General features: G+C 46.9%; 1 protein-coding gene across 1 annotated transcript in view; it reads right to left on the bottom strand.

Annotated features, from left to right (window-relative positions):
- Positions 1 to 372: 372 nt before the first annotated feature.
- The window catches only part of LOC147608288 (FKBP-like peptidyl-prolyl cis-trans isomerase family protein), a 37719-nt gene continuing 11713 nt past the window's right edge, over positions 373 to 26378 (bottom strand). The window contains exons 2-6 of the mRNA XM_086788957.1: positions 1468 to 1584; positions 1246 to 1379; positions 986 to 1065; positions 789 to 881; positions 373 to 701 (exon numbers count right to left, since the gene is read on the bottom strand). Of these exons, the coding sequence (XP_086645083.1) occupies positions 548 to 701; positions 789 to 881; positions 986 to 1065; positions 1246 to 1379; positions 1468 to 1573 (567 nt within the window). The 5' untranslated portion in view covers positions 1574 to 1584 and the 3' untranslated portion in view covers positions 373 to 547. The remainder of the gene's footprint in view (positions 702 to 788; positions 882 to 985; positions 1066 to 1245; positions 1380 to 1467; positions 1585 to 26378) is intronic.

Below are 26378 nucleotides of genomic sequence, written 5' to 3'. Positions count from 1 at the left end.
AGACCACCACCACCTACACACCCATGCGTGCCACCACTTGCATAGGGCGGGAGTCAAACCTTTTAAAAACCTCACAAATAACAACCAAAGAAAAGTTACCTGGCCTTCAAAGTCCAAGGGTAAAAGGTTTTCCCATTTGTCAGACATGTCTCAACAAGGCTACAATTGTTGAAGCATAGAAACATGTTTCACAGGAAAATAACACAGAAACCTCGACCCTTCATGTGTAAAAGCCCCAAAAATGCCCTCTTCAATTTTCTACAAAACCACTTTCACTTGCATAATGTTCATCTGTAGTCCATTGGCCACAAGCTCAGAGAGTAAGAATACTCTTGCAGCACCAGTAAATAAGGGGAAAGAACACACAGCTCATAAAACAAGTAGTATCTTGCAGGAGCATACTAAAGAAAATCAGTCAGTTCACATCATTCACAAAATTTAAACCATCCCAACAGTAATTGTCAAGCCACTAAGGCACATTCTACTAAAATTTAGAACTATTGACATTTCCAAACTTGACCAAGAAAAGTCTGCAGTCAACTTCTAATCATTTGCTACCCTTCCCTTTCCCTTTTCCTCCACCCTTCTTAGCATCCAGTTTGGCTTGGATGCGGGCAGCAGCAGCAGCTTTAGCCTCCTCTCTTTTCTTCTTTTCCTCCTCTTTTTTGGCTCCGGCTTCCTCTCTTTGCTTTCTCAGTTCCCTGCAACAAAGATCACCCAGTGAGTCACGCCACACTTTTTTCACACCACCTGACGCCTGCAAAAATACATGGAGCAAAAACACTTACTCTAGCTTGGCCTTCTCCGCCGCCATACTATCCAAAGTTGAGCCCTTTCTAGGTTTGCATGCTAAAAGCTCCACTTCAAATACCAGTGTAGCACTGTCAAGCAAATAAAGACATAACCGTTCGTAAAACTCTCTCTCTCTCTCTCTCTCTCTCTCTCATATCCCTACAACACGAGAGAGTGGTCAAACAATGCATACTCTCCAGGTATCTCTGGTGGTGAGCCAGCTTTTCCATACGCATAGTCGGGTTTGCAGATAATCCTTGCTACTTCTCCAACCTTTCAACCACACTCAACTTGTGAGTTGTAATCAAGAGTAATTCCTAAAATAAAAAACAAATGAAAATTTTATCTACAAGGGCCCTTGTTGACGAGAGCGAGAGCAACACAGAGAGAGAGAGAGAGATGCAAGCTTCCAGCTACCTTTCTCCAGACCCCAAGAAAAAAAGTACAAACTACCTTCATTGTTTTTACTGCAAGTTCCCAAGCCTTGATCACACTCCCTTGGCCCAATTCAAAGCTGAACACGGTATTGTCTTCCCGTGTAGAATCAAACACCTCATTGGTTTCTGCAAGGGTTCCCTCATATTGTACTGCACATCAACAATCAAACATGCTGGCACTTATTGATAATAATTACAAGGAAGAACTCAAAAGGATAGGTTTAGTGTAAGACATTACAATCAACGAGTGGAAGGTCTTCGGATGGAGCCAAGGCCCCAGGCTTGGCCATCCTCAGCACTTTCTTCATAACACCCCCATCGCCAGACAAGTCTGCCTCTTCCATGTTGGCACACACTGGGACACCCGAAAAATAAAGAAAAGCAAAATAAGCCTAAAGTTCCACATTTATGGAAAGGAAAAATGTTCTCCACTAGCTTGATAAAACATTTCTTTTACACCAAGCCTAATCATGCAAATAGCCCAAAGAAAAAACATGCCACGATGCTGAATTAAGAGTCACATTAGGAACAATTAGGATCTAAAAAAGATAAACACTCCAGTCGAAATGAAACTTAGCAGGAAAGGACAGCCAAAAAAAAATGATGAATATTTAACTTTTCTACCCCTTGTAAAGTATAAAGAATAAAGAAGCAGCTCTTCTTTGGTTTATCCAGCACTCCTACCTCGAAAGTAAATGCTTGACAAAAGGAGGGATCTGTCCGATTCTGTCGTGGCGTGGGGTGGGGTGGGGTCGGGTGGGTCGAGTTAAGGAATGCAAGATCTGATGGTGCCAAAGCAGCTCTAGATGATGCAAGTGGACTGCACAAATGATCAAATAGAAAAGAGAAACCACATCACCTACGTACAGGCTGGGTGCCGCAGTCAAGCCAGGTCGGCCAGAACAGCCAGCACAACAGATTAAGGGCAGTCCTAAAAACAGGCCAACAATATCATATACAGGCCGTATAGCATTGGAATGCCTGTATATACGTATATTGGAAAAATTGTCATAAACATCTGCTTCTCATCAGTGCAGGCCTTCTACAGAGCATTTCTCTGCACGTGGGTTGGCCAAGGAAATCTTCAGCAGGTGTTGGGCTGTGAATAGCCATTTGCATTCTCAGCCACCCTTTGCACTTGAGTTTCAGTTGTAACACTTTCATCTCGCACATAATACAGACAGTCGTGTCTGTTGATTCCACTACACTCTTTTCTATCTCTGAAAACCCTAGCACATAGGCACGATGTGACAGAGTGCATATGTATTATGTACATGAAAAAGGTTGAATGTATGCTATTCCAAAATGGGCTACTTCTACTTCTCACTACTTCTCCTGGTTCTACATGATCAAACTCCAAAGAGGAGAGATGAATTATGAGTTAACATGCTCTGCCTTTATATATGATGCTGATACACTCGTCGGACATTTTTAACTACTGTCGGCCAACTGATTTGTCCTCTGACATAAAATATGTAGCATAAAATGCTAACTCTTGCACCTAAATTACTCATAAATGATGCTAACTCTCACACAATGCTGCCGACTATTATTCTACTGCTACCGACATGATGTGTGTGTGCTGAACTGCTGCCGACCTAATGCATGCTGATGAAGATGCCCTAAATGCACCTAATACTGCTACCTAATGAGGGATATGATCAAGGATTAGACATGGCACTGCATTGCGCACATGACATCCCCTCCTGTTGAGCTTGATGACAGGAATCCAACTTTTTTATGTCTTATACTTTGGATGACTGTCATCCCTTGACTGGCCAGAGGTCGGTAGACCAAGGGCCTACATCATGTACAATCATTCAGTCACCTTTTTTATCCATATTAAGCACAAAAAACCCTAACACCAACTCTCTTTCTCTTCTTCTCTCTCCTCGATCTTAATCATGTTTAAATCAGCATCTTGTTCTTAATCAGGCTTAGGGCTATGGAGCAGTACAGGAAGGCTTCTACGCATGCAACATTGATATCTCAGCCACTAAGCAAGTCCCAAGGAAGTGCACAAATCCATCAGAAGAATGCAGTCAGCGTAACAAATGGAGCGATGAAACCGCCTCTAGTAGAAACCAAAGTGCGGTAGACTAGCAATCACCCAAACACAATCGTAATCCAACAAATAAGACAGATAAAAGGGAGCTAGAGTGCTCCTACACAAAAACAACGACGACACTTGTTGGCTCCAAAGCTTGGCGCCCCTTTCAGTATTTCTTTATTCAAATTCAATGGAAGAGTTTAACTGAATAGATCATGGACATTCATGGCTTATACATATGCATGTCCAAACTGCTAGTCCTCTGGAACTCTTAGCATAGAGGTTTCACACAGCCTTGTGCCCCAAAACACCACACTGTTATTCACCTCTAATCAGCCAAGATAGTACATCCACAAGGCCTTGAATACGCATCTAACTGACCCATGCACATAGCCAAAAACACAGCCATACATCTGCCCGTAAACTCTTCCAAATCAGTCCAAAAACTTGCCCTGTTTCCACCCTCCGAACTGCCGAACCCTTCCTCTCACAAAGGGCCAGAGAAGCACCTCCGAAACAGTCTCGAACTAGTGGAAAGAGGGATTCGGTTGTGCACCTTCTGCAGTCCCACCTGCTCGCAGAGAGAGAGAGAGAGAGAGAGAGAGAGAGAGAGAGAGAAACCTGCAGACCTAGTGTCACCTTCTTCCAAAGAGAGAGAAGAGAGAAAGAAAAGAGAAACCTGCTGTCCTGCAGTCCTGGCCGCCGGCCTACTCACAAAGGGGAGAGCTGTTCACCTACAGACTGCCCGCCCACGTGCAGTCCAGACCTGCCAGTTCTCCACAGCCCAGTCCACGTGTAGTCCACCGTCGCTGAAGACAGAGAGAGAAGATCGTTTCTGTCCTGTGTGTCCTCAGCGTGCAGCCCAGCCAGTCGGCAGCTTTCCAAAGAACCAAATCTCCTGCATGTAGCTGCAGTCCAGCCGCCCACCCTTTCCAAGAGAAAAGCACATGCGTGTGTATGCTGCAGTAGACTCTTAGCAAGAGAGAGAGAGAGAGAGAGAGAGAGAGAGAGAGAGAAAGCCTACGTGCTGTTCAACTCCATGCTTCCTTCCAACCCACGAGTCCAAAAAGAGAGAGTCCAAAAATAACGTGGGCTTCCCCTAAAAAGGGCCACGATTCTCAAAAGGAGATATTCCTTTGGTTAAAAGGTTTTTAAAACCTTTGTCCCCTTGTCCTAAGTGTGAACATTAAAAAATATATATATGTCTTGTTCACCGACCACCATGCTCACACTAATGTTGCACAAATTCACAAGGTCATGACAAGCGGTCTGCAATAGGCGAAGTGGAAGGAAAGCATTCTCTGGGGATATGTACTCGGAACCAATATATCATTAAGCTCTCAGATCAAATCCAAAGGCCTAGCAACAAGGATGATCAGTTCCGACATGTCGTTGTGTTAAGAGAAAGGAATAGCAAGCATGGGGACAATAGCGGAACAGATGCTCAGTTCTTCTGATTCTGATTCGACTCAACTTCTTCAACAAGACTTGGACGTGTAGATCACAAGTGGAAGGTGTTCAGACAAAAATATCAAAGTAGAAGAGTCAAAATCAAAAGTAGAAGGTCAAAGTCAATAGTCAAAAGTCCAAGGAGAAAGGACGACCGTCATCAAGTTTAGCGGGAGGAGATGTCACATGCACGCCTCTGCCATGGCTAATCTCCAACAAGAACATCATAATCCTTGATTAGGACATCAATTAAGACAACAAAAAGACAACATGTAGGACATCATTAGTGTCATCACCAACACCAGCATTACCATTAATAGCATCATCAATAAAGAGGACATGGGAACCCTGTCAACAACCAGCCAGCTTGTCTTACAGCCATCGATAGCTAGCCAGGTACCTGTCAGAATACGCAGCGGAGATGATGACCAAATCTGGGAACACGAGCAAAAACGCAAGCAGAAAAACAGCACAAGAGAGAGAGAGATGTAGGCGTGTAACTCTGCTCTATATACACAAGAAGATCCCGAGAAATGATACAATGAGGTATGGGGGCTGAGGACCTATATATACCTCCCTAGAAGAGAGGTCGGCCAGCATAAAGAAAAGCCCACGACTGATAAAAAGGTCCACGACTGCATTAATGCAGTCGGCCAGCAAACTGGTGCCCACGACTAATGAAAACCAGTCGGCCAGCAGCAAGAGTGCCCACGACTGATAAACACCCAGTCGGCCAGCACTGTACTGCTCTTGGCACCCTCTGGCAGCCCTCCCAAGCCTAAAAAAATGGGAAAAAATAGGGGGAAAATGCGGAGAGTGGGGAAAAATGGGAAAACACCTCATAAGGGCGAGCACACCCACAACAAAGGCCCTGGTGTATAAAACTAGACAAGAGATGACTTCTAACACCCCCTCTCAGCTCCTGGCTGTGTAACCAACCACTGGGAGCTGGGGTGCTGCCTGAGCAAGTCCTGAGAGAGCGACTTCGTGAAGAGGTCCACCGTACTGTCCTCCGTCGAACAGAACTCTAGCAAGATGTCATCAGCAACGATCTGTTCACGAACAAAGTGCCTCTGGATGACCATGGGTTCCTCCAATGGAAGCCCAAACCTGCAATGTAACCTCCTCCTGCTCCGTAAAACTACTCCTGGGCCATAAGTAGATCTCCTCGTGTCCGGATCTCCTCCCCAAACCGAGTCACTCCAACCGCGGAGTCGGACTCCATCCAACAATCCCCCTCCTGTGTACAAGAGTCCATGATCCTTCGCATGCCGCAGAAACCACAGGAAACGCAATCCTGCCTCCCAAAGAGACATCTGCAACCATGAGCTCAACCGCCTCATCAGGAAGCTCCCGTCCAATTTGGTGTCCATCAACCAGATCAATGAACCATACAGCTTCTGAGTCACAGAGACATCACACTGCTCACAAGGATCAACACCTGTTACGGTGCACAAACAAGTCCTCGAAACCTGATGAAACCTGTCAACCACCCCCTCTGAATCCGGAACCACAAAGCCTGGAGAAACCACCTCCTTCTGCAAGTAATCACTTGTCACCTGCCTGGCTTTCCGAAAGGTCCCCGTGGAAAGAACATCCTCATCTACTGGAGGTTCTATGTCCCGAACACGACGAGACATCAGAGCATAAGTGACCTGTTCAGCTTCCTCTGACTCACGAACACAAGAACTACCACCCTCAGTACTGGAAAGTTCCTGCCAACTGCTGCCGTCTACTGGCAAGCTATTCACCACCTGGTCTCGGAAAGCCCGCACCTGCAGCGTATCCACACTTGAGTAGCCATTACCAGACTACCACTCATCACAATCCTGAGGACCTGGGAGAGAGAGTGCTGAAAGCTTGTAAACTCCATTCTCCACTCCACCTTCCCAAACCACTTGGCATGTTGCTTTGTCCCGGAGAGCAACAAAATGCTCATCAAACTCCACCCGTACGCCAGTCTTGCAAACCTGATGCACTGACAACAGATGAAAACCAAGTGCTGGAACATACAACACCTGGGAGGAATGCTTCCCCCCTCTGCCATCGGGAACTATCTCCATCCTGCCCTCACTGTGAACTGGGATAGTGGACGTATCCCCAGTAAGAATATGACCAGAAAGCCTGCAGAGATCCTGTAAACCGGAACGAGAAGGAGTCATGTGCCTGGAAGCACCACTATCGAGAATCCACTCCCGAGTATCCGTTGCGGAGAGTCCTCCAATCTCCTCCCTACCTGAAGAAAATGAAGCATCGGTGTCCATCACCTCCACGTGCACAAAAGCCAGAGTCTTCATGATTGCTGCTGAGGAGTCTTCACTCTTCTCAGTCTTCCACTTGGGACACTGCCTCCAGTAGTGGCCTTTCTCGCCACAATCATTACAGGTCCTCTCTGCCTTCAGTTTCTCACGGTCAGCGTCGGACTTCTTCTCAGAAGACTTCTCCGATGAAGCCTTCCCTTTGCCCGAGTTACGGCCTTTCGACCGTTGGCCAGTTAAGGCCTCCGAACCTCCACCCTGAGGAGGGTTTGTGAATCGTTCCTCCTGGTCCAGGACCATGGGCACAAGCTCCTCCCACGTGATGGTGCTGAGCCTGCCACTGGTAATCAAAGACGAGTAAAATGCTGAGTACGAAGAGGGCAAATGTGACAGCAACGTTATGGCCATGTCCTCTAATGATATCTCCTTCCCAGCCTGAAGAACTTCCTGCTGAAGAGCCTGCAGCTTGTTAATATGCTCCCGCATCGTCGACGACTTTGCAGGGCTCATAACCCGCATCTGTACTTCCAAGGAAATCCTCTTCATGGGCGATACCCTATTGTAGAGTGAGGCCAAATGCTGCTATATACCTCTGGCCAGCGTCATATGCTTTACATGGTTGATTACCTGTGGTGTGCAGTTGAGGAAAATAAACGAACGGACCCTGGCGTTGACACGATCCCGCATCTGTGTCTGGGCCTCCCGGTCCTTTCGGGTTGACGGTAACTCCCCTTCCTCTACTTCCGGCCGTGGAATACCAACAACGACGAAATCGGCGAGGTCGTAAGACTCCAGAACAGATTCCATCATCACCTTCCATATGCCGTAGTTGCTCCCGTCCAACTGACGGTCCACCGGGAACGTGGGGAGTGTCGGGATCTTCACGTCTCTAGGCATCTCAAACAGATCTGCCATAGCGGGGATGTACTCTGAAAAGGGTGGGTGGGTGGGAACAAAGAAGAACTAAAACCTGCAAGTGGCTGTCCAGCAAATAAGCCCGCCTTCCTCTTACTTCTCCTCTTCCCGATCAGCCCAAAACAGTCCACCAATCAGCCACAAAACAACCCCCCTCTTGCTCACACAAATCCCAAGACCTATCTAGAGCCTAGGCTCTGATACCATGTCAGAATACGCAGCGGAGATGATGACCAAATCTGGGAACACAAGCAAAAACGCAGGCAGAAAAACAACACAAGAGAGGTAGTGGTGCTCTAATCGGTCTATTTTATGTGTTGTCGACTAGCTGAGTATTATCCATGACTTGATCCATTGGCTGATTGCCACTACCACATGGTACCTAGGTATATCAAATGGTTGCTCTTGCTCGGGGGACTAGGGCCTTTGACACTTGTTGATACCATCAATGCATATTAAAACATTTAAACATAGCCACAGCCTTAACAACACATATCCATCATCACTTTGCATAAAACATAAAGCTGGACAAAACATCCACAAATGCTGAAAATGGAGCTTGCACGTGTGACACCGCATAGAGGCCGGAATGGGCCGACCCCCCCCTTGGAGTATTTTATTACCCAAGGAGAATAATAGCTTTGATATTTACATGCACGTGGAAAATTAATCATTTCCTAGTGTTAGTCTCTCTACAAAGCATGGGATGGCCAAGGGATGTGGGCTATGAACTGGCGTCTTCATTCTCACTCATTTCTTGTACTTGGATTCCAATTGTAATACCTCTTTCTTGTACATAATACATAACAATAGTTTTAGAACTCATGTGTGTTGTGTGTTTAATTCCGTTGTTCTCTTCTCTCCTCTCAAACCCTAGCACATTAGACCCGAGTGTTCTCGACAGTCACAATATGCTATTGTTTGGGCCAAAGAGGAGGGAGTACCCTTCAACTCACACATTTTTAGATCTCGGCATCCCTGCATTCTCGGTCCCAATACCACAATGGACCACAGAGACTCGTATGAGCCCAAGGTTGAAGCTCTTCAACAACATTGCCGCTTGACACATCGAACATGCCAGATGCAGTGAGACCATCAATGGTTCCATTACCTTGCCGACAACAGAGACTGTTCGCTCCATTTGGAGCGACTAGGGGTGATGGGGGTACCTCCCCAGAGGACTCGACAAGATGCAGCAGCTCTGAGCAACCTTATTGCACACTTGCATCCCTTCATCACCAAGAGAGACTCCGAACTTGTTTGGTGGGCATATGCTCCCAATGTGTCCCCCCCCCCCCCCCCCCCACCCACCCTGAATGGGAGAAGAAGAATTAGGGTGTTCATGTGTGGGAGACATACACAGAGAAGCAAGGGAGAGAGAGAGAGAGAGAGAGAGTTGTGGGGATAAGTCAACTCATGATATGAGTGTGTGACTCCCCTATCACACATGTATATTGCACTAGTACACATAGTGCACTTAGTACATTAAAAGTACTAAGTGTACTATATACTATAACTTATGGGCTTGTACACACTATAAGGGTGGGCATAATGCCTTTACCCCAACAACCTCCCACTTAAAGGCAAAGTGCCCTTAAATGAAAGAAAAGAAAAAATCAGCATGTACATGATAATATACAAGGCCATATCAAGGCTGAAACTGGCCTCATCCAATGCCCATCAAGTGTCTGCAATGAGCAAACCGCTCCGGAGGCAAACTTTTTGTCAACAGATCAGCCGGGTTGTCATCCGTATGAATCTTAACAAGCTGAATTTGCTTGTTCTCTATCACCTCTCTGATGAAGTGATACTTCACATCCACATGCTTCGTCTTTGCATGAAAGACAGGGTTCTTTGCCAATTGGATGGCACTCTGACTGTCACAATGCAACAATGGAATATCCCCTGTATAGCCCAAATCAACCACTAACCGAGATAGCCATAATGCCTCCTTGCAAGCCTCTGTGGCTGCAATATACTCGGCCTCTGTAGTAGATAACGCAGTGCACTTCTGCATCCTGGATATCCATGACAGAGCACCTCCTGTGAATGTAAACACATAACCGGTAGTAAACTTCTGGTTATCTGGATGACCGGCATAATCCGAATCCGTGTAACCATGCACTAATGCATCCTATGTGCCCTTCAGGTATCTCATGACACCTTTCACTGCTTCCCAATGCTTCTTGCCAGGGTTGGCCATGTATCTAGAAACCACTCCCACTGCAAATGCAATGTCCGGCCTAGTAGCAACCATGGCATACATGAGACTGCCACAAGCTGAAGCATACGGAATCTTGGCCATATCAGCCCTGCCACTATCTGACTGTGGGCTGTCCATAGCACTGAGTTTCACATATGGAGGCAAAGGAGTACTAGTCTTCTTCCCCCCGTCCATATTGAACCTCTGCAAAACTTTGCCAATATATTCCTTCTGAGACAAATACAACACATGCTGATTTCTGTCCCGAAGTATCCGCATACCCAAGATGTGATTTGCATCACCTAAATCCTTCATATCAAAGGTTTGATGCAGCCTCTACTTCAAGGTATCCATCTCTTTATGAGATTTCCCGGCAATCAACATATCATCAACATACAAGATGAGGATCAATAGACTGCCTCATGGAGATCACCGTGAAGAAAAGCAGTCTTCACATCCATCTGAATCAAGTCCAGATCATCATGTGCAACCAAAGCTAACACAGCTCTAAGTGTGGTCATTTTGACCACTGGAGAGAAGATTTCCTTAAAGTCCACACCATATTCCTGCTTGAAGCCCTTAGCCACTAACCTGGCTTTGTATCTTGGCTTTGCATCTGGTGCAACTTTGAGCCTGTATACCCACTTGCATGGCAAAACTTTCTTGCCTGCAGGCAAATGCACCAACTTCCATGTTCCATTTTTGTGCAGAGAATCCATCTCTGACTTCATGGCACGCTCCCAAAGAGCCTTGTCTGCCCTCTGTAAAGCCTCCTTGTAACATGAGGGCTCCCCACAGTCAGTGAGCATCAAGTAGTCAACCCCTGGAACAAACCTGTCAGGGGCTCTGGAGGGTCTAGTGGACCTCCGTACCCAATGACCATCATTTGCAGGTTGCTGTCCAGCCTGCATATCACCCATTGGTGGATCCTGTTCCATGCCATATGGCTGAAAAATCATGCCCGGTATCTCCTCTAACTGTGGTATATCCATAGGGATATCTTCTGCCATCTCTGGCTGTCCATTTGGACCATTTTCAGCACCATTTAAGGGCTGGTTTTGCTGCTATAATGGCTGATTTACAGCCCTTGGTTGTTGTCCATGATGTCCATCATCATCAAAGATGACTCTGCCAGGCTCCTGTTGCCTTGCAGGCTCCTTATACATGCATGTTTCATCAAAAATGACATCATTGCTGCGTATAATCTTTCTATTCACGGGATCCCAAAGTCTATACCCCATTTCACCTTTGTCACCATATCCTAGGAATATGCATTTGTGAGACTTAGGATCAAGTTTGGTGCGCATTTCCCTGCGTATGTGCACGTACGCAACGCAACCAAACACTCTCAAGTGCTTGTATGACGGAGGCTTCCCTGTCCATACTTCCTCTGGCACTTTCCCACCAAGCCTCGTGTTAGGTGACCTATTTATAAGATGAACGGCTGTCATAACAGCTTCAGCCCAAAAACCATGAGGTAATGCAGCATGTGACAACATAGAACGGACCTTCTCCTGAATGGTCCTGTTCATCCTCTCTGCTGTCCCGTTTTGTGGAGGATCATAAGGAGTAGAGAGCTCCCTCTTGATACCTTTAGCATCACAAAAGTCCTGAAACTGTTTGGACATATACTCTCCACCATTGTCGGAACGCAAAGCCTTCAGTGTTTTGCCAGTTTGATTCTCAACAAGAGCAACAAACTTCTGAAACACTGAGAATGTATCACTCTTCAAACGAAGAGGATAAACCCACACCTTTGCGTGTGGCATCATCTATAAAAGACACAAAATATTTTGCCCTCCCCAAAGAAAGCTGAGGCATCTCACATACATCTGTATGCACAAGCTCTAACTGAGCATCTTTCTGTCCAAGAGCTTTCTTGTGGGGGCACTGTAGTTGCCTACCATATATACAATGCTCACAAAACTGAAAACTTGAAAACTTTAGAGAAGGCAAGTAACCAAAACGAGAATTGCTCCATTCCTTTGACACTCATGTGTCCCAACCGGCTATGCCACATAGAGATTTCCGGCAGCTCGGTTGCATTTACATTAGCATGGTGACAAACACCTGCATGCATGAAGTAAAGAGTGTCCACCTTAGAGCCTCTGGCAACAACCAATGAGCCCTTACTAATCTTCCACTTTCCACGACCAAATGTGGTAACATAATCAGCATCATCAAGCTGTCCAGTAGAAAGCAGGTTCTTCTTGATCTCAGGCACATGCCTGACATCATGGAGCATAAGCTGTGAGCCATCTGAAAACACAAGCCTCACATCACCTCTGCCAAGAATCTTGCATGCATGGTTATCACCCAAATAAACTACTCCTTCATTGCCAACAGTATACCTGACAAACAAGTCTCTGCAACCTGTGACATGAAAGGAGGCACCTGAATCAATGATCCATGAGTGCATACCATGACCACCTGTAAGAAGTGAATGGACATCAAGTAAAGACGTAAATAGGACCTCATCCTCACTGTCACCTGTATGTGACACATTGATTTCTTCAATCTTGACTCCACTTTTGTCCTTTGGCTTTACATCTTTGGCTTCATCTTTGTCTTTGTCTTTGCCTTTTCCCTTTTCCTCTTGATCATTTTTCCATTTGTAGCATTGCTTTTTGATGTGTCCCTTCTTGCCACAATAATGGCATTCCAAATCCTTTTTGGAGCGAGACTTGCTCCTTCCCCTTGTTTTTACCCCTTTGCTGGGATCTCCCACGTGCATTCATTGCATTGGACTTTCCAACAAAGTTATTTTTCCTGTTCATCTCTTCTTGAAGAAGAGCACCCTCAACATCTGCATATGACAGCATAGCATGCGAATTGCTAGTGGCTGTCCTGAATGTGTCCCAACTCTCTGGCAAAGTGCATAACAGAAAAGTGGCTTTGAACTCATCGTCCATTGCCAACTTTTGATTAATGACCTGGCTGACAATACCATTAAACTCATTTAGATGTCATAGACGCCCCTTCCTTCATCTGAAGACCTATGAGTTTCTTCAACCAATACACTTTGCTTGAGGCACTTTGCTAGGCATACAAGTCCTGCAATCTCTGCCACATTCCCCAAGCTGTCTTCTCTTCACGAATGCTGAAAAGTAATGAGTCTGACACAGACAACATGATAGTAGATCTTGCCAGCTCATCCATATCTTCCCACTCTTCAGCAGTAAGAGAAGCGGGCATTACACCCCTTTCTTTGATAGGCTTGTGCTGCTTCTTCTGGAGCAACACATTATAGCACTGGGTTTGCCAAATATCATAGTTATGTGAGCCTTCAAGCTTCTTGATGTGAAGCAATGAAGAGCTCTCACCTGTGGTTGCCATAGCAATATGCAACCTGTCAATGCCTGACTCCCTGCAAAATGTGCAAACACTGCACCAAAAGCACACAAAGTGCTCATAGTTGTTCTCCAAAGCTTTATCTCCCACTGCGGAAGCACGAATGCAACTTTTCTCCCACATTATGTGATGAAATCACCAAAATCTGGTTGCTGCAGATTTAGGACAGCACCTTAAATGTGCTCTATTGCCCTTCCAAAGTACCGTACAACAGTACTAAGTGCTCACCTGTGATGTACCAAACCTGTACCGGCAAGTACAACAACTGAAATTGAACCTTTTCCTTACTCAAATCAGTGTACAGCCATGCCAAAACTTGCACAAAGCTGTGCCAAATCTGTACCAGCAAGTACAGTAGCAATTAATGGTCTCCTGGCTGTCCAAATGAGTGAAAATCAGACTTTTACAGTCCCGAATACTGCATACAACAGTTCCGAACAGAAATTGGGCAAAAGCCCCTTGACTGCAAGCTGATTTCTGAGGATTCAAGGCATAAATGTCTTGCCTGCTGCTTTGCCGAGCTCAACAAGCATAAAATCTTGAAAAGCCCCTTGATTTAAGATCAAATGTTGATCATACATGGTACATTGACGCACATGAAGGCATCCAGAGTGTTCACGATGCTTCCCCCTGGCCACATATACATCCAATACATGAAAGCCCCTTGATTTACAGGCACATTGAGTGCTTGTAAGGCATCAACACATTATCCACAGCATCAAATGCGATTGCCTGCATGCAAATCAACCCAATCGGCACAAAAGCCCCTTGATTTGCACTGCAATTTGCTGCAAATTTGCCCAAATGTGCGATTTCTCACATCATACAGCATGTATGAGTGCTTAATTGCACAATTACATCAAAAGCCCCAAATTTCGACATCCAATTTCCTGCAAATTGATCCTGATTGTGACCAATTTCCTGCAAATTGATCCTGATTGTGACCAATGTCACCCAATTTTGCCAATTTTGCTCAAAAATTGAGCAATTTGGCACCTGTACCTGCTCAATTGATTGAATTGATAAGAAATTCTCAAAATTGAAGGCAAATACCTCGTAATTTTTGATTTTTTGTTGCAGAAAAAAAAAGTGGGTGATGAATTTGGTGCTGCTCTGCAGAAATCTGATGCTGTTGGAGGCGACGCTTCCAGCCTCCCTTGGCCACACATACATTCATGCTTCACCTCGCTCTGCAGACCCTTTGCCCTAATCAGCTACGGCTCTCGCCTCTTAGAGTAGCTCCTGTTCTTTGCCTGCTCTCGATGGTTTCTCATACAGAGGCCACAACGTCCAGTCTACGGAAGGAGTATGGCAGCCAAGCTCGTACAAAAGAGGATGTGGTCTCGCATGGCAACGTAGCCTTCTGCCAGCGATCTCCTCTGTATGTTAATGGTGAGGAATCTGCGGCCTCCACCCTGGCTACACTTGCTGGAGAGGCGAAGCTCGCAACGGCTGATGTCAAGGCGCCTGGAAGCAATGTCGTGACTGTCTGCAAGTCGCTGATAGCAGGAGGCGTGGCTGGTGGAGTGTCTCGTTCTGCTGTTGCCCCGCTTGAGCGTTTGAAGATCCTTCTTCAAGTTCAAAATCCTTTGAAACCGAAATACAATGGAATGGTCCAAGGATTGAAATACATTTGGGCTACTGAAGAAACTCAGCTACAGAGGATCAAGACAGCAACCTATGCTCTGATACCAGTTGAATGGGAGAAGAAGAATTAGGGTTCATGTGTGGGAGACATACACAGAGAAGCAAGGGAGAGAGAGAGAGAGAGAGTTGTGGGGATAAGTCAACTCATGATATAAGTGTGTGACTCCCCTATCACACATGTATATTGCACTAGTAAACATAGAGTCAGCCGACAGCTATTCTGGCAACCAGCATCCTCTTTCTTGCAGCCGACAGCCCTCTGATCCATGCTTTGCTCCAAGTCCTGCTCCATGTCCATCTTCTACTGGTTCATGGTCTTTATCTGTTTGCCTCTTCTGGATCTAGCCCTGCAAATGTCTATGGCATCTGTGATGCACATGACATCCCCCTCTGCTAAACTTGATGACGGGAATCCAACCTGCTCTTGGATGACTGTCATCATCCCAATCCTATCCCGAAGTCCCTCTGTCATCATCCATCCCTGGCAAACCTTTTTCTCTGAAAACCCGGCCTGTTCTCCAAACCACTCTGTCTCTGATGAAGATCTATGCATCTAATCTTCCTCTAGTCCACAATCCATTCCTGCCCTGACTCTGAACACCGTCTTGGTCTTCATTCCTGGAACTGAGTCTGGCACTCTCACATCACCCTTGGAGGATCAATCTCCCTTGGGACCGTTACCTGAGAACCTATCTGGCTCACGGAACTGCCATCCCCATCTGGCACTGTGGAACACCACCAACAAACCTCCTGGGAGTTCTTCCCGATCTATGTTCTTGCCTTGGGCTTCGAATCCGTGTACTTTCCTGTACCTTGGACCTGTACACCATCATATGGGACTGAATCAGCGTTTAGCTTGGCTGAGCCTGATGCTCTGATACCAATGTAACACGCGGAAGCTCTGGATAGTCTTCTTTCAGCCCTAAACACTCTTGGAAACCTTCTGATGCAAAAACGCACCATCTGATGCAAAAACGCAGGTAGAGAGAGAGTAGAGAGAGAGAGTGAGAAGTGCTGGAATTTCAGTATATACTATGGTACAAAAAGGATACATATCTTGCAGCCAAGGGCTGCCTTCATAAAAAGGTGGTTAACCCTAAAATCTGTCCCCTATGGGACCTCTAAGGATCCAAACCCCTAGTGGGATTGAATGACTAAATCATAGAGCAAGGGGGGCTATTTACAGCTCTTGGACTACATGGGGAACTGGCCGACTGCTGGTCGGCCAGTTACTAGTTCATTAAAATCCATTTAATGCAGCCGACTGGATCTCATCCATGTCCTTGATGCGCCTGCTGCTGCCCACTCTGCTGACGTCAGCCGACAGCTATTCTGGCAACCAGCATCCTCTTTCTTGCAGCCGACAGCCCTCTGATCCATGCTTTGCTCCAAGTCCTGCTCCATGTCCATCTTCTACTGGTTCATGGTCTTTATCTGTTTGCCTCTTCTGGATCTAGCCCTGCAAATGTCCATGGCATCTGTGATGCACAAAGATAAGAGTTTAGAATGTATAAATCAACATAGCATCAAACATCGCTTAGTCACTATAAGGGATGCAAAATTTATGTCTCTCACTAAGTTAATAGCCTCATAAAAAGCCTTAACTTCACTGAATAATGATACACCCTAGCAAATTTTTTACTTTGGTTCAATTCAAGCCGCCCCCCAACCCCCCTTTTACCCACCACCATGCCCACATCCAACACAAGATATCTACTTACTTATCCTAAATGTTGAGGTCATTTATAGAAACCAAACAGACACATGTATGAATAACAATATCATTAGTAAATCTATGATGAAAATAAAAATAATCTATTAAAATATAGCACATATGAGTTTGTGTCTATATACACATAGTTACATATATGCAGGTGTGTGTGTGTGTGTGTATATATATATATATATACCTAGATGAATCTAGGAACATGCCCAAATTCACCTTTTAGGAACGTGCATGTTATATACTCATGGTAGTCAATCCACAAGACTATATAACTATCAACTCCATTATGCATAGTATGGACTAGATACTACGACATCCCCACTAACATCATCGGTGCCCAATAGTGTGTATAGATTAATATACATGTTTGCGCGCATATGCATATGCATGTATATTTACATGAAAGGCTATGACCATATATTACAAAAGGTCATCTATCCTACCATATGCATTAGAGAGCTTACACACTACTCTTTTGGCCCCAATGCTTGGGCAGGCAAATTCTTTCCTTGTTGGCACGGTGAATACAAGAAAATTTATTTTCATTTACACATTTGCAGATAGACAGTCTGTGGAATTGTTGCAGCAAGGAAATGTTATCCCATTGAACCTTCAATGCCTACCCAAAGACATTGCTAGGGAATTCTGCCTGGATTCATGTGTAAACCACATAGTAGAATTCCAAAGAATCAAAAGGTAGCAGAAAAACTGAAACCGGCCTTCAGAAACTTGACAGGCGGTGAACACACTTAATCACAAAAACTCTTTACGAACTAGAATAATAAACTTGGAGGAAGAAGAAAAAAGAATAAGTGGAGCTAGAGCGCTCCTGCAAAAAGACCTATTGGCCCCAAAGCGTGGCGCCCCCGCAGGTATTTATTTATCACTCGGAGTCGGCGTAGCCCTTGTACAATTCCCGAGAAGATGCCTCCTTGCTTCACGTGGAGGAGATCTCCTTGAATCTTTCACCCAGTTTGTGTTGTTGGGAAACAAGAGCCTTGGCCCCCATTTTATACAAGATTGGATGTGAAACATGGCGCTTAGCGTTTTCTTTTTTTCGAAAATCCACGCTTGCGCGTTTTGGGCTGCGAGGCACTTTTCTCTTCGGCGCTTTTCCTTGCTGCCCGGCGCCTTCACTTGCGTTTGCTGCCCGGCGCCTTCACTTCGCTTCGCTTCTCTCTCCTTCGCTCGTGCGCCTGCCCGCCTATGTGGCAGCGCCTGCCTGCATCAGCCAACTCACCTGCAGCCAGCCACACGTGCGCCTATGCCTGCCACTTCAGTGCCTGCACACGTGCGCCAGTGCTTGCACACGTACGCTTGTGCCTGCCATGTCAGCGCCTGTGCCTACAGCCAACCATATGTCGGCTCCAGCAACCACAACGCCAGGTCTCAGCCATCTGTACCACGTGTGCCACGTCAGCTACAGTCCAACCTATGCAACCAACCGTACCACATGTCAGCTACATGTTGGCTGCTGACTGGTTGTGCTTGCAGGGCTGACCCACAAGTAGCCTTGAGAGAGAAGGAAACTGCTACACCTGCAACAACAAGGTAAGAGAAACACATATACATGCACATGAACAAACATATGAGCATGCACACACATGTACACACACACACACCAAACATGTATCTGCATCACAATCTTACACATGCTCATACAAAATAAAATATGATCAGTGAATGTTAGACATGCTTAAACATAATCACAATGCTTAAGAAAAGAGGTAAAATACTCAATCCTGTAACATATCCCCCTCTTAAAACAAAGCAATCATCCTTGATTGTTCATACAAAGGATCTGCCAAACTGAAACAAAACCTAAGAGACCAATGAGAAAGCTATGTTCTGCCAACTGAAACAGAACATAAATCAAAAGCATCCACCTCATGAATAGTCATGTCCCCCTGGATGCTTTACCTGCTCCGCTCATGGCCATCCCACAAGACCCACGATCAACAGTACATCATGAACATGAGTAAACACTGATGCATATCAAATGAAAGTCTAGAATAGGCATCCCCATTCTCTCAAAAGATCCGTATATCCATGAATAAAACCATGTGACTAGTACACATATATCATAGAAATCCCAAGCAGATATACTGTCAGTTCAGTATCTCAGGTGTGCTGAAAAGAACACCAAGCGACTTCTAGATCTCATCCAAGTGATGTCTATGACAAGGGAGCGGAGTCACCCCCCTTTTGAGTAACAGGTAGTACTCTAGAATCCATGGCTGAACCTGTTGAAGCACTTTCTCAAGTAGGCTCCAAACCAAAAGCCTCGAGGTAAAGTTTTAGTATCCTCGGTGAATCTACCAAGTCACCCTCCTCCATCCACTTCGAATCCACGATGAATAGTTCACAAACTTTACCAGATATCGACGTGAAACTTTTCCTCTGACTTTTCTTTCTTTATGTGCCAAAAATCTGTTATGGTTGAAGAATCTCATCTAGTTCTTTGACTTCTGGTTGTGTCTCATCAACCTGATCTGTAGGCACCTCACCTCTGAAAGGTTTAAGAAGACTCACATGGAATGCATTATGAATCCTCCAATGATCCGGTAGCTGAAGACGATAAGAAACATCACTCATCTTCTCAATCACCTGAAAGGCCCATAGTACTGAAACTCAGTTTAGGATATAATAGTGTCACGTGCATCCCGCACTTGGATGCCACGTAGACATTTCTGTACAGTAGGTGCAGGACCTGGGATGGTGAACTGGTCCCATGTGAGCCCAGTCCGGGACGAGTCAGCCAGGGATCCATCTCAGTCGTCCGAGGTCAGGTGTGCATTGTCCTGCACATGAGTCCAAGGTCAGGTGTGCACTGTCCTGCACATGAAGCAGTGCCAGTCCGCGCTGTGAGTCTCCCTCTGGAATGATGTCAGATGTTCTGTGTATCTGGTTTGCAACTGGATGCCAGGCCTCTGTAGGCATGTAGGTTTGCATGTAGAGATGGGGCCAGCCCATAGGGCTACCCCAAGTTAGAAGATCTTGCACTTGCACTTGTAGTGTGGGCATGGGGGAGGTGTAGAACCACCCCCAAGGGGCCAGGAGGGCCCACATTGTGCCCACCAACCATGGCTTGGGCTGGAAGGGCTGTCGGCCAGCCTTAGGGCCTTGGGACAGCCAGCCGGCTGGGCAACAAGGTCTAGAATGGCTGTCAGCCAATTGTGGGACAGCCCACACAGACTGCCCAGCAGTACAGTACCCTTGCGCAGGGCTGTCCAGCAGTCAGGGGTACTCTTCTTGGTTCATGCGCATGGTGCCCAGCAGCCAGGATGCTGCCCCAGAAGGCTGCGCAGGCTGGACCGCAGTGTGAATACATGCGCAGGCTGGACAGAAGGTATTTATAGTGTGAAAACACTTTATTAATAAAACTCAGTCGTGGAGCTCCCTGAAGCCAGCCGACTGGATGCTATGAAGAGTATAAATACCCCAGCCCATAATCCATGATTCCATCTCATAATTCACCAAGTGCTCCAAGCAAACAAGGGCCAGGACAGCCAAGAACATTGCTAAAGCAAAGGGGTGAAGGACTGAAGGTCAAGGGCAGGTTTTCCAGCCAAGAAAAGGTCAAGTACTTTGTATTTGTTTTCAGATTTACATCATTCTAATAAAGCAAATACACCATCCGTGGTGGGGGCCCTACAGAGGGTAATTGGGACCCAATACTGTGTCCTTCTCCATCTCCCCCTTCTCTCTCTATTTTTCTGCACATCGTCTTTCAGTTTGTGCGTTAATTCCGTCGCGAAAAGAGTGCTGTTTTCTGAGTTTTGAAGTACCGATCCTTCTCCGAAGCTTCCGCATATTACAGTGGTATCAGAGCTCACTTCAAGGACAAAGATTCAGCAAAGAAAACCAGAAAATTTTTTCGCTCGTGTGGTTGGTTTTTAGACACCGGTGGACTACCCCTTTCGGAGTGACTCCTGTCCCTCGAAGGACGGTTGGTTTTTAGCCTCCGGAAGCCTCCGGAAGCCTCCGGAAGTCTCCCACACAGATAGTGGATGGTCAGATTGCGTTCCGGAAAGGAATTGCATTTTCCCGCTATGGCGAACTTTGGCGACGAGAGAGAACCAGAACCATGGGACCAGAGTGCACCAGGCAGCCCAGCGAGGGCACCCGGCTTGAGTGTACAAGACATGTTCCAGCAGATGATGCGAGCAATCGCAGACCAGACAACCAAGTTGGATGAGCAGAAGGCGCGGATTTTGGCTCTGGAGGAGCGTTCTCGCTCTCCAGCGTCGCGTTTTCCATCTCCTCCTCCCTCTCCTTCTGTATCCCAGATACCAGATCCTCGTCACAGGGACCCTCTCGCAAGGTCACAACCCGCAGCCAAGCTCCTTGCTTGAGATGCAGATGCGCGCATTGGAGATTCGACAACGCGAAGACGACGCCATGCGACGATCCCACTACTCTGTATTCATGGTTACATCAATTTGAAGCTTACTTTGCCGCAGTTAGGAAATCAGATATTGACAAAGTGATCTTAGCCAGTTGGTACTTGGAAGGTGAGGCCATTCCTTGGTGGACTCAGTGGGCTCATGCCCACACCAGATCAGGTATGGCAGCTTATGGGTGGGACGAGTTCGTCCGTGACCTTAAGCAGCGGTTTTTACCGCCCCACTACCTTGAGCGACTCGAAGACGAGTTCAGGGGTGCGCGTCAGAACGCGCAACCAGTCCTTCAGTTTGCCAATAAAATTTCGACCTTGTGTCTACAATTAGGCTTATCTGATTCGGACAAGAAAGGGCAGTTTTTGTATGGCCTGGACACGCAAATCCAATGGGAGGTGCGTAGAGGACGTACTCTCGCTTGCGCAGAGTGCAGCAATGAAACACAATGGTGGCAAGCCCAAGACTTCCCAGCCGGCTTCTCCCAAGGCTAACGCCTCGGGGGGCAAAAGCCAGAACCAGACGGGGTCTTCCCCAAGACAGAGCCTGGGAGCCTCTGGCTCCAAGAACTCGAACAATGCGTCTAAGCTTACTCCAGACCAGAAAGCGGAGGCAGGCAAGACAGGTGGCAAGTTGAGTGCTGAGGAGCTTTCTCAGTACAAGGAGGGGGGTAGATGTTACTTTTGTCACACAAAAGGACATACTTCTCGGGATTGTCCGAAGAAGCCTCCAAAGGCCGCCGCCGCCGCCTCCACAGCTTCCGTGGTGAGCACAGCTCCCACACCGACCCTAGTGGCTACCCCTAGTTCTTCAACCCCCGGTGCTTTAGTTGGAGCAATTATTAGCCGGGAGCTCGAAGATAAGCAGAAGGGCGCCCATGACCAGGAGTATGAGCGCAACGAATTGCTTTCCTTTGGCTACATAGGTGGCCAGAGAGTCGTCGTCTTGTTTGACAGCGGCAGCACGGAGGATGTGATCACGGAAGAGGCCGCTAGGCGTGCCCGTTTCGAGCTGACTCCGGTGGACAAACAGGTTGAGGGTTTTAGCACAGGTATGACAACGAGCGTCAAGTATGAAGCTCTAGGTGCTAAATTAGTGATTCAGGGCATAGAGTTTCTGCGTGACTTTATGGTTGCCCCTCTTGTAGAAGCAGACATAATTTTGGGTATCCAGTGGTTTCACAAGTTTCTTCCTGATGTCAAGTGGGACAAGCACACGTTCCAGATTGATCGGAATGTGTCAAACACCCCGGTGACCATTAAGTGTGAGCCAGGTATTCCAAACTTTCCGCTCATAAGCCACTTGCAGGCTAAAGCGAGCAGTCAGGAAAGGCGCACAGTGTGCGATGATTTACATCCAGACAGCCCAGACGGTGGCCAGTGCTTCCGAGAAGTACTCGGTTCTCCATGAAAAGTTCCAGAAGATTTTTCTTCGGAACAATCTCCCTCCCCAGCTTCCCTCGTCCAGACCGGAGGATCACAAGATTGACCTCCTCCCAGGCTCGGAACCCCCGAGCAAGTTTCCGTATCGCCTTTCTAAGGCAATGGAATCGGAGTTGGACCGCCAACTCCAAGAATTGTTGCAAGCTGGCTTCATCCGCCCCAGCGTGTCGCCATTTGCAGCACCGATCTTATTTGTCAAGAAGAAAGATGGGTCTTCTCGGTTGTGTGTCGATTATCGTGCACTCAACAAGCTGACTATCAAGAGCAGATTCCCGATGCCTCGAATTGACTATATTCTCGAGAGGCTGAATGGAGCTAAGGTGTTCTCTAAATTGGATTTAAAGAGTGGGTACCACCAGGTTCGGATTGTTGAGGGAGACATCCCCAAGACAGCTTTCCGTACAGAACGGGCCCACTATGAATTTGTGGTCATGCCATTTGGTTTGATGAACGCCCCAGCTACATTTAACCGCATGATGATGCGTATTTTCCGGGAGTTGATTGGAGTGTGTGTGTTCATATCTCTGGACGACATACTCATATTTTCAGCTACAGTTGAGCAGCATGACATTGATGTGGAGAAAGTCCTTAAGTTGCTGAAAAGCAACGAGCTCTATGTCAATGAAAAGAAGTCAGAATTTTATCTGTTCCAGGTACATTACTTGGGATATATAATCAGTGCTGAAGGCATTCGACTTGATCCGGCTAAAGTGGCCGAGATTGTTAACTGGGAAGTACCTCAGACTGCTTATGACATTAGATCATTTGTGGGTATATGCCAGGCATATTCCACCCACATTGACAAGTTTTCGGATCTCTCGGCAGACCTCACCGATCTGCTAAAGGGAGTGAAAACAAGGAGGCAAAAGATTCGAATGACTCCACGAGCGTTGGAGGCATTCCAGAACCTCAAGGTGGCTTTGTCAGAAGCGCCTTGTTTAGCCCTTGCCTCGTGGGACGAACCATTTCAGGTGATCACCGATGCGAGTAACATCGCAATTGGAGGTGTATTGCAACAGAATGGTCATCCGGTAGCTTACATGTCTCGTAAGTTACTACCCGCCGAAAAGAGCTACTCAGTCTATGATCGTGAACTCCTAGCAGTTATACACGCCTTGAAACATTGGAAACATTTCTTGTATGGCCGTGACTTCGAAGTTCGCACTGACCATCAGGCATTGCGCTGGTTTCAGACGATGCCAAGTGCACAGTGGAGTGATCGACAACACCGCTGGAGTCAGATATTCCAGCAGTTTGGTGGCATGATTGAGTACCTTCCAGGAAAGGCCAATCCAGTGGCCGATGCTTTGAGCAGGAAGGGACAAGTATCTGCGATTCAGACCATTAGACTGGACCTTGTTGGTACAGGACTAGAAGACATGAAGCACACGTACGCGGATTCCGAGGAATTCGGTACTCAGTGGGAACAGGCATTGGATGCCACAGGACCATGCCATTTTCTGATACGCGATGGTTGGCTTTACTACAAAGGCCGACTGTGTGTCATGAAATCATTCCGGGCAGCTCTTCTCCATGATGCCCATGACGCCATTACAGGTGGTCATAGGGGCATGAATTCGACTCTGGAGAAAGATGAGGCGTGATGTGTTTACATATGTACGACGCTGTGACATTTGTCAAAAGGTGAAAGCTCCTCGTGGAAAGAAGATAGGGTTGTTACAGCCTTTGCCAATTCCTGAGGATCCTTTCCAAGACATTTCAATGGACTTTGTCACAAATCTGCCTCCCAGTCCGAGTAAGCGTAATACACAGTGTTTAACTATTGTTGACAGGTTCAGCAAATTTGTTATGCTTATTCCTTGCAGGGCCAATGTGACCGCCGAGGATGTTGCCCAACTATTCATTCGGCATTGGTACCCGATTAGTGGGATTCCTAGGACCATAGTGTCAGACCAAGATGCCAAGTTTACCAGTCATTTTTGGAGGGCATTGTTTGATAATTTTGGTACTAAGTTGAATTTTTCCAGTGCATTCCACCCACAGACAGATGGCCAAACAGAGATCTACAACCAGTTGGCCTTTGATGTGCTGAAGTGTTATGTCCACGATCAGCAAGGTAAGTGGGAATCGTTTTTGCCTTTAGTTCAAGCTGTTTTGAATGACTCTTTTTCTTCAGCTATTGGCAAGACTCCATATGAGGCAGCGTTTGGAAGGCCTTTCCAGTCGTTGTTAACCAGGACTTCGTCTTCAGTACCGGAGGTGAACAGAGTGACGGAGACTTACCAGGAGATCCTAGAGTCCGTTAAAGACAGATTGGCTAAAACGCAAGAGGCCTACACTCGACAGAACAATAAAGACCGAAGGGACATGAAGTTTTCGGAAGGAGATTGGGTGTATCTTCGGATTATGAAGCAAAGATTGAAGCAGGTGGGCAAGCGATGCCCAAAGTTGTCTTTCAGGAGCTTCGGACCATTCCCCATCCGGAAAAAGATTAATGAGGTGTCTATGTAGTTAAAGCTACCTCCGAGTTGGACTATGCACGATGTATTTCATGTCAGTTGGTTAAAGCCATATGCAGGTCCACCCCCTTCAGAGGTCATAGACGAAGCGGAACCCGACATCATTGATGAAGCTGAAGTAATGGTTCCAGAACAGATCCTTCTGCACCGTTTCAAGCATGGCTCAGGCCGAAGACTACAACAGTTCCTCACGAAGTTTCAGGACCGAGGAACTCATGAAGCGGTATGGCTCGACAAAGAATTTTTCGAAGACTATCCGGCATTATTGACGGATTATTTGGAGGCTATGCAGCTTCCGTCAAGTTAAGCAGAAGGGGATGTCACGTGCATCCCGCACTTGGATGCCACGTAGACATTTCTGTACAGTAGGTGCAAGACCTGGGATGGTGAACTGGTCCCATGTGAGCCCAGTCCGGGACGAGTCAGCCAGGGATCCATCTCAGTCGTCCGAGGTCAGGTGTGCATTGTCCTGCACATGAGTCCAAGGTCAGGTGTGCACTGTCCTGCACATGAAGCAGTGCCATCCGCGCTGTGAGTCTCCCTCTGGAATGATGTCAGATGTTCTGTGTATCTGGTTTGCAACTGGATGCCAGGCCTCTGTAGGCATGTAGGTTTGCATGTAGAGATGGGGCCAGCCCATAGGGCTACCCCAAGTTAGAAGATCTTGCACTTGCACTTGTAGTAGTGTGGGCATGGGGGAGGTGTAGAACCACCCCCAAGGGGCCAGGAGGGCCCACATTGTGCCCACCAGCCATGGCTTGGGCTGGAAGGGCTGTCGGCCAGCCTTAGGGCCTTGGGACAGCCAGCCGGCTGGGCAACAAGGTCTAGAATGGCTGTCAGCCAATTGTGGGACAGCCCACACAGACTGCCCAGCAGTACAGTACCCTTGCGCAGGGCTGTCCAGCAGTCAGGGGTACTCTTCTTGGTTCATGCGCATGGTGCCCAGCAGCCAGGATGCTGCCCCAGAAGGCTGCGCAGGCTGGCAGCAGTGTGAATACATGCGCAGGCTGGACAGAAGGTATTTATAGTGTGAAAACACTTTATTAATAAAACTCAGTCGTGGAGCTCCCTGAAGCCAGCCAACTGGATGCTATGAAGAGTATAAATACCCCAGCCCATAATCCATGATTCCATCTCATAATTCACCAAGTGCTCCAAGCAAACAAGGGCCAGGACAGCCAAGAACATTGCTAAAGCAAAGGGGTGAAGGACTGAAGGTCAAGGGCAGGTT

The sequence above is a fragment of the Cibotium barometz genome, chromosome 53, assembly GCF_041138505.1.
Source record: "Cibotium barometz isolate CiBa-2024 chromosome 53, ASM4113850v1, whole genome shotgun sequence".
Lineage (NCBI taxonomy): Eukaryota > Viridiplantae > Streptophyta > Polypodiopsida > Cyatheales > Cibotiaceae > Cibotium > Cibotium barometz.
Note: the sequence above shows the minus strand (reverse complement) of the source record. Positions and strands in the feature narration are given on the sequence as shown.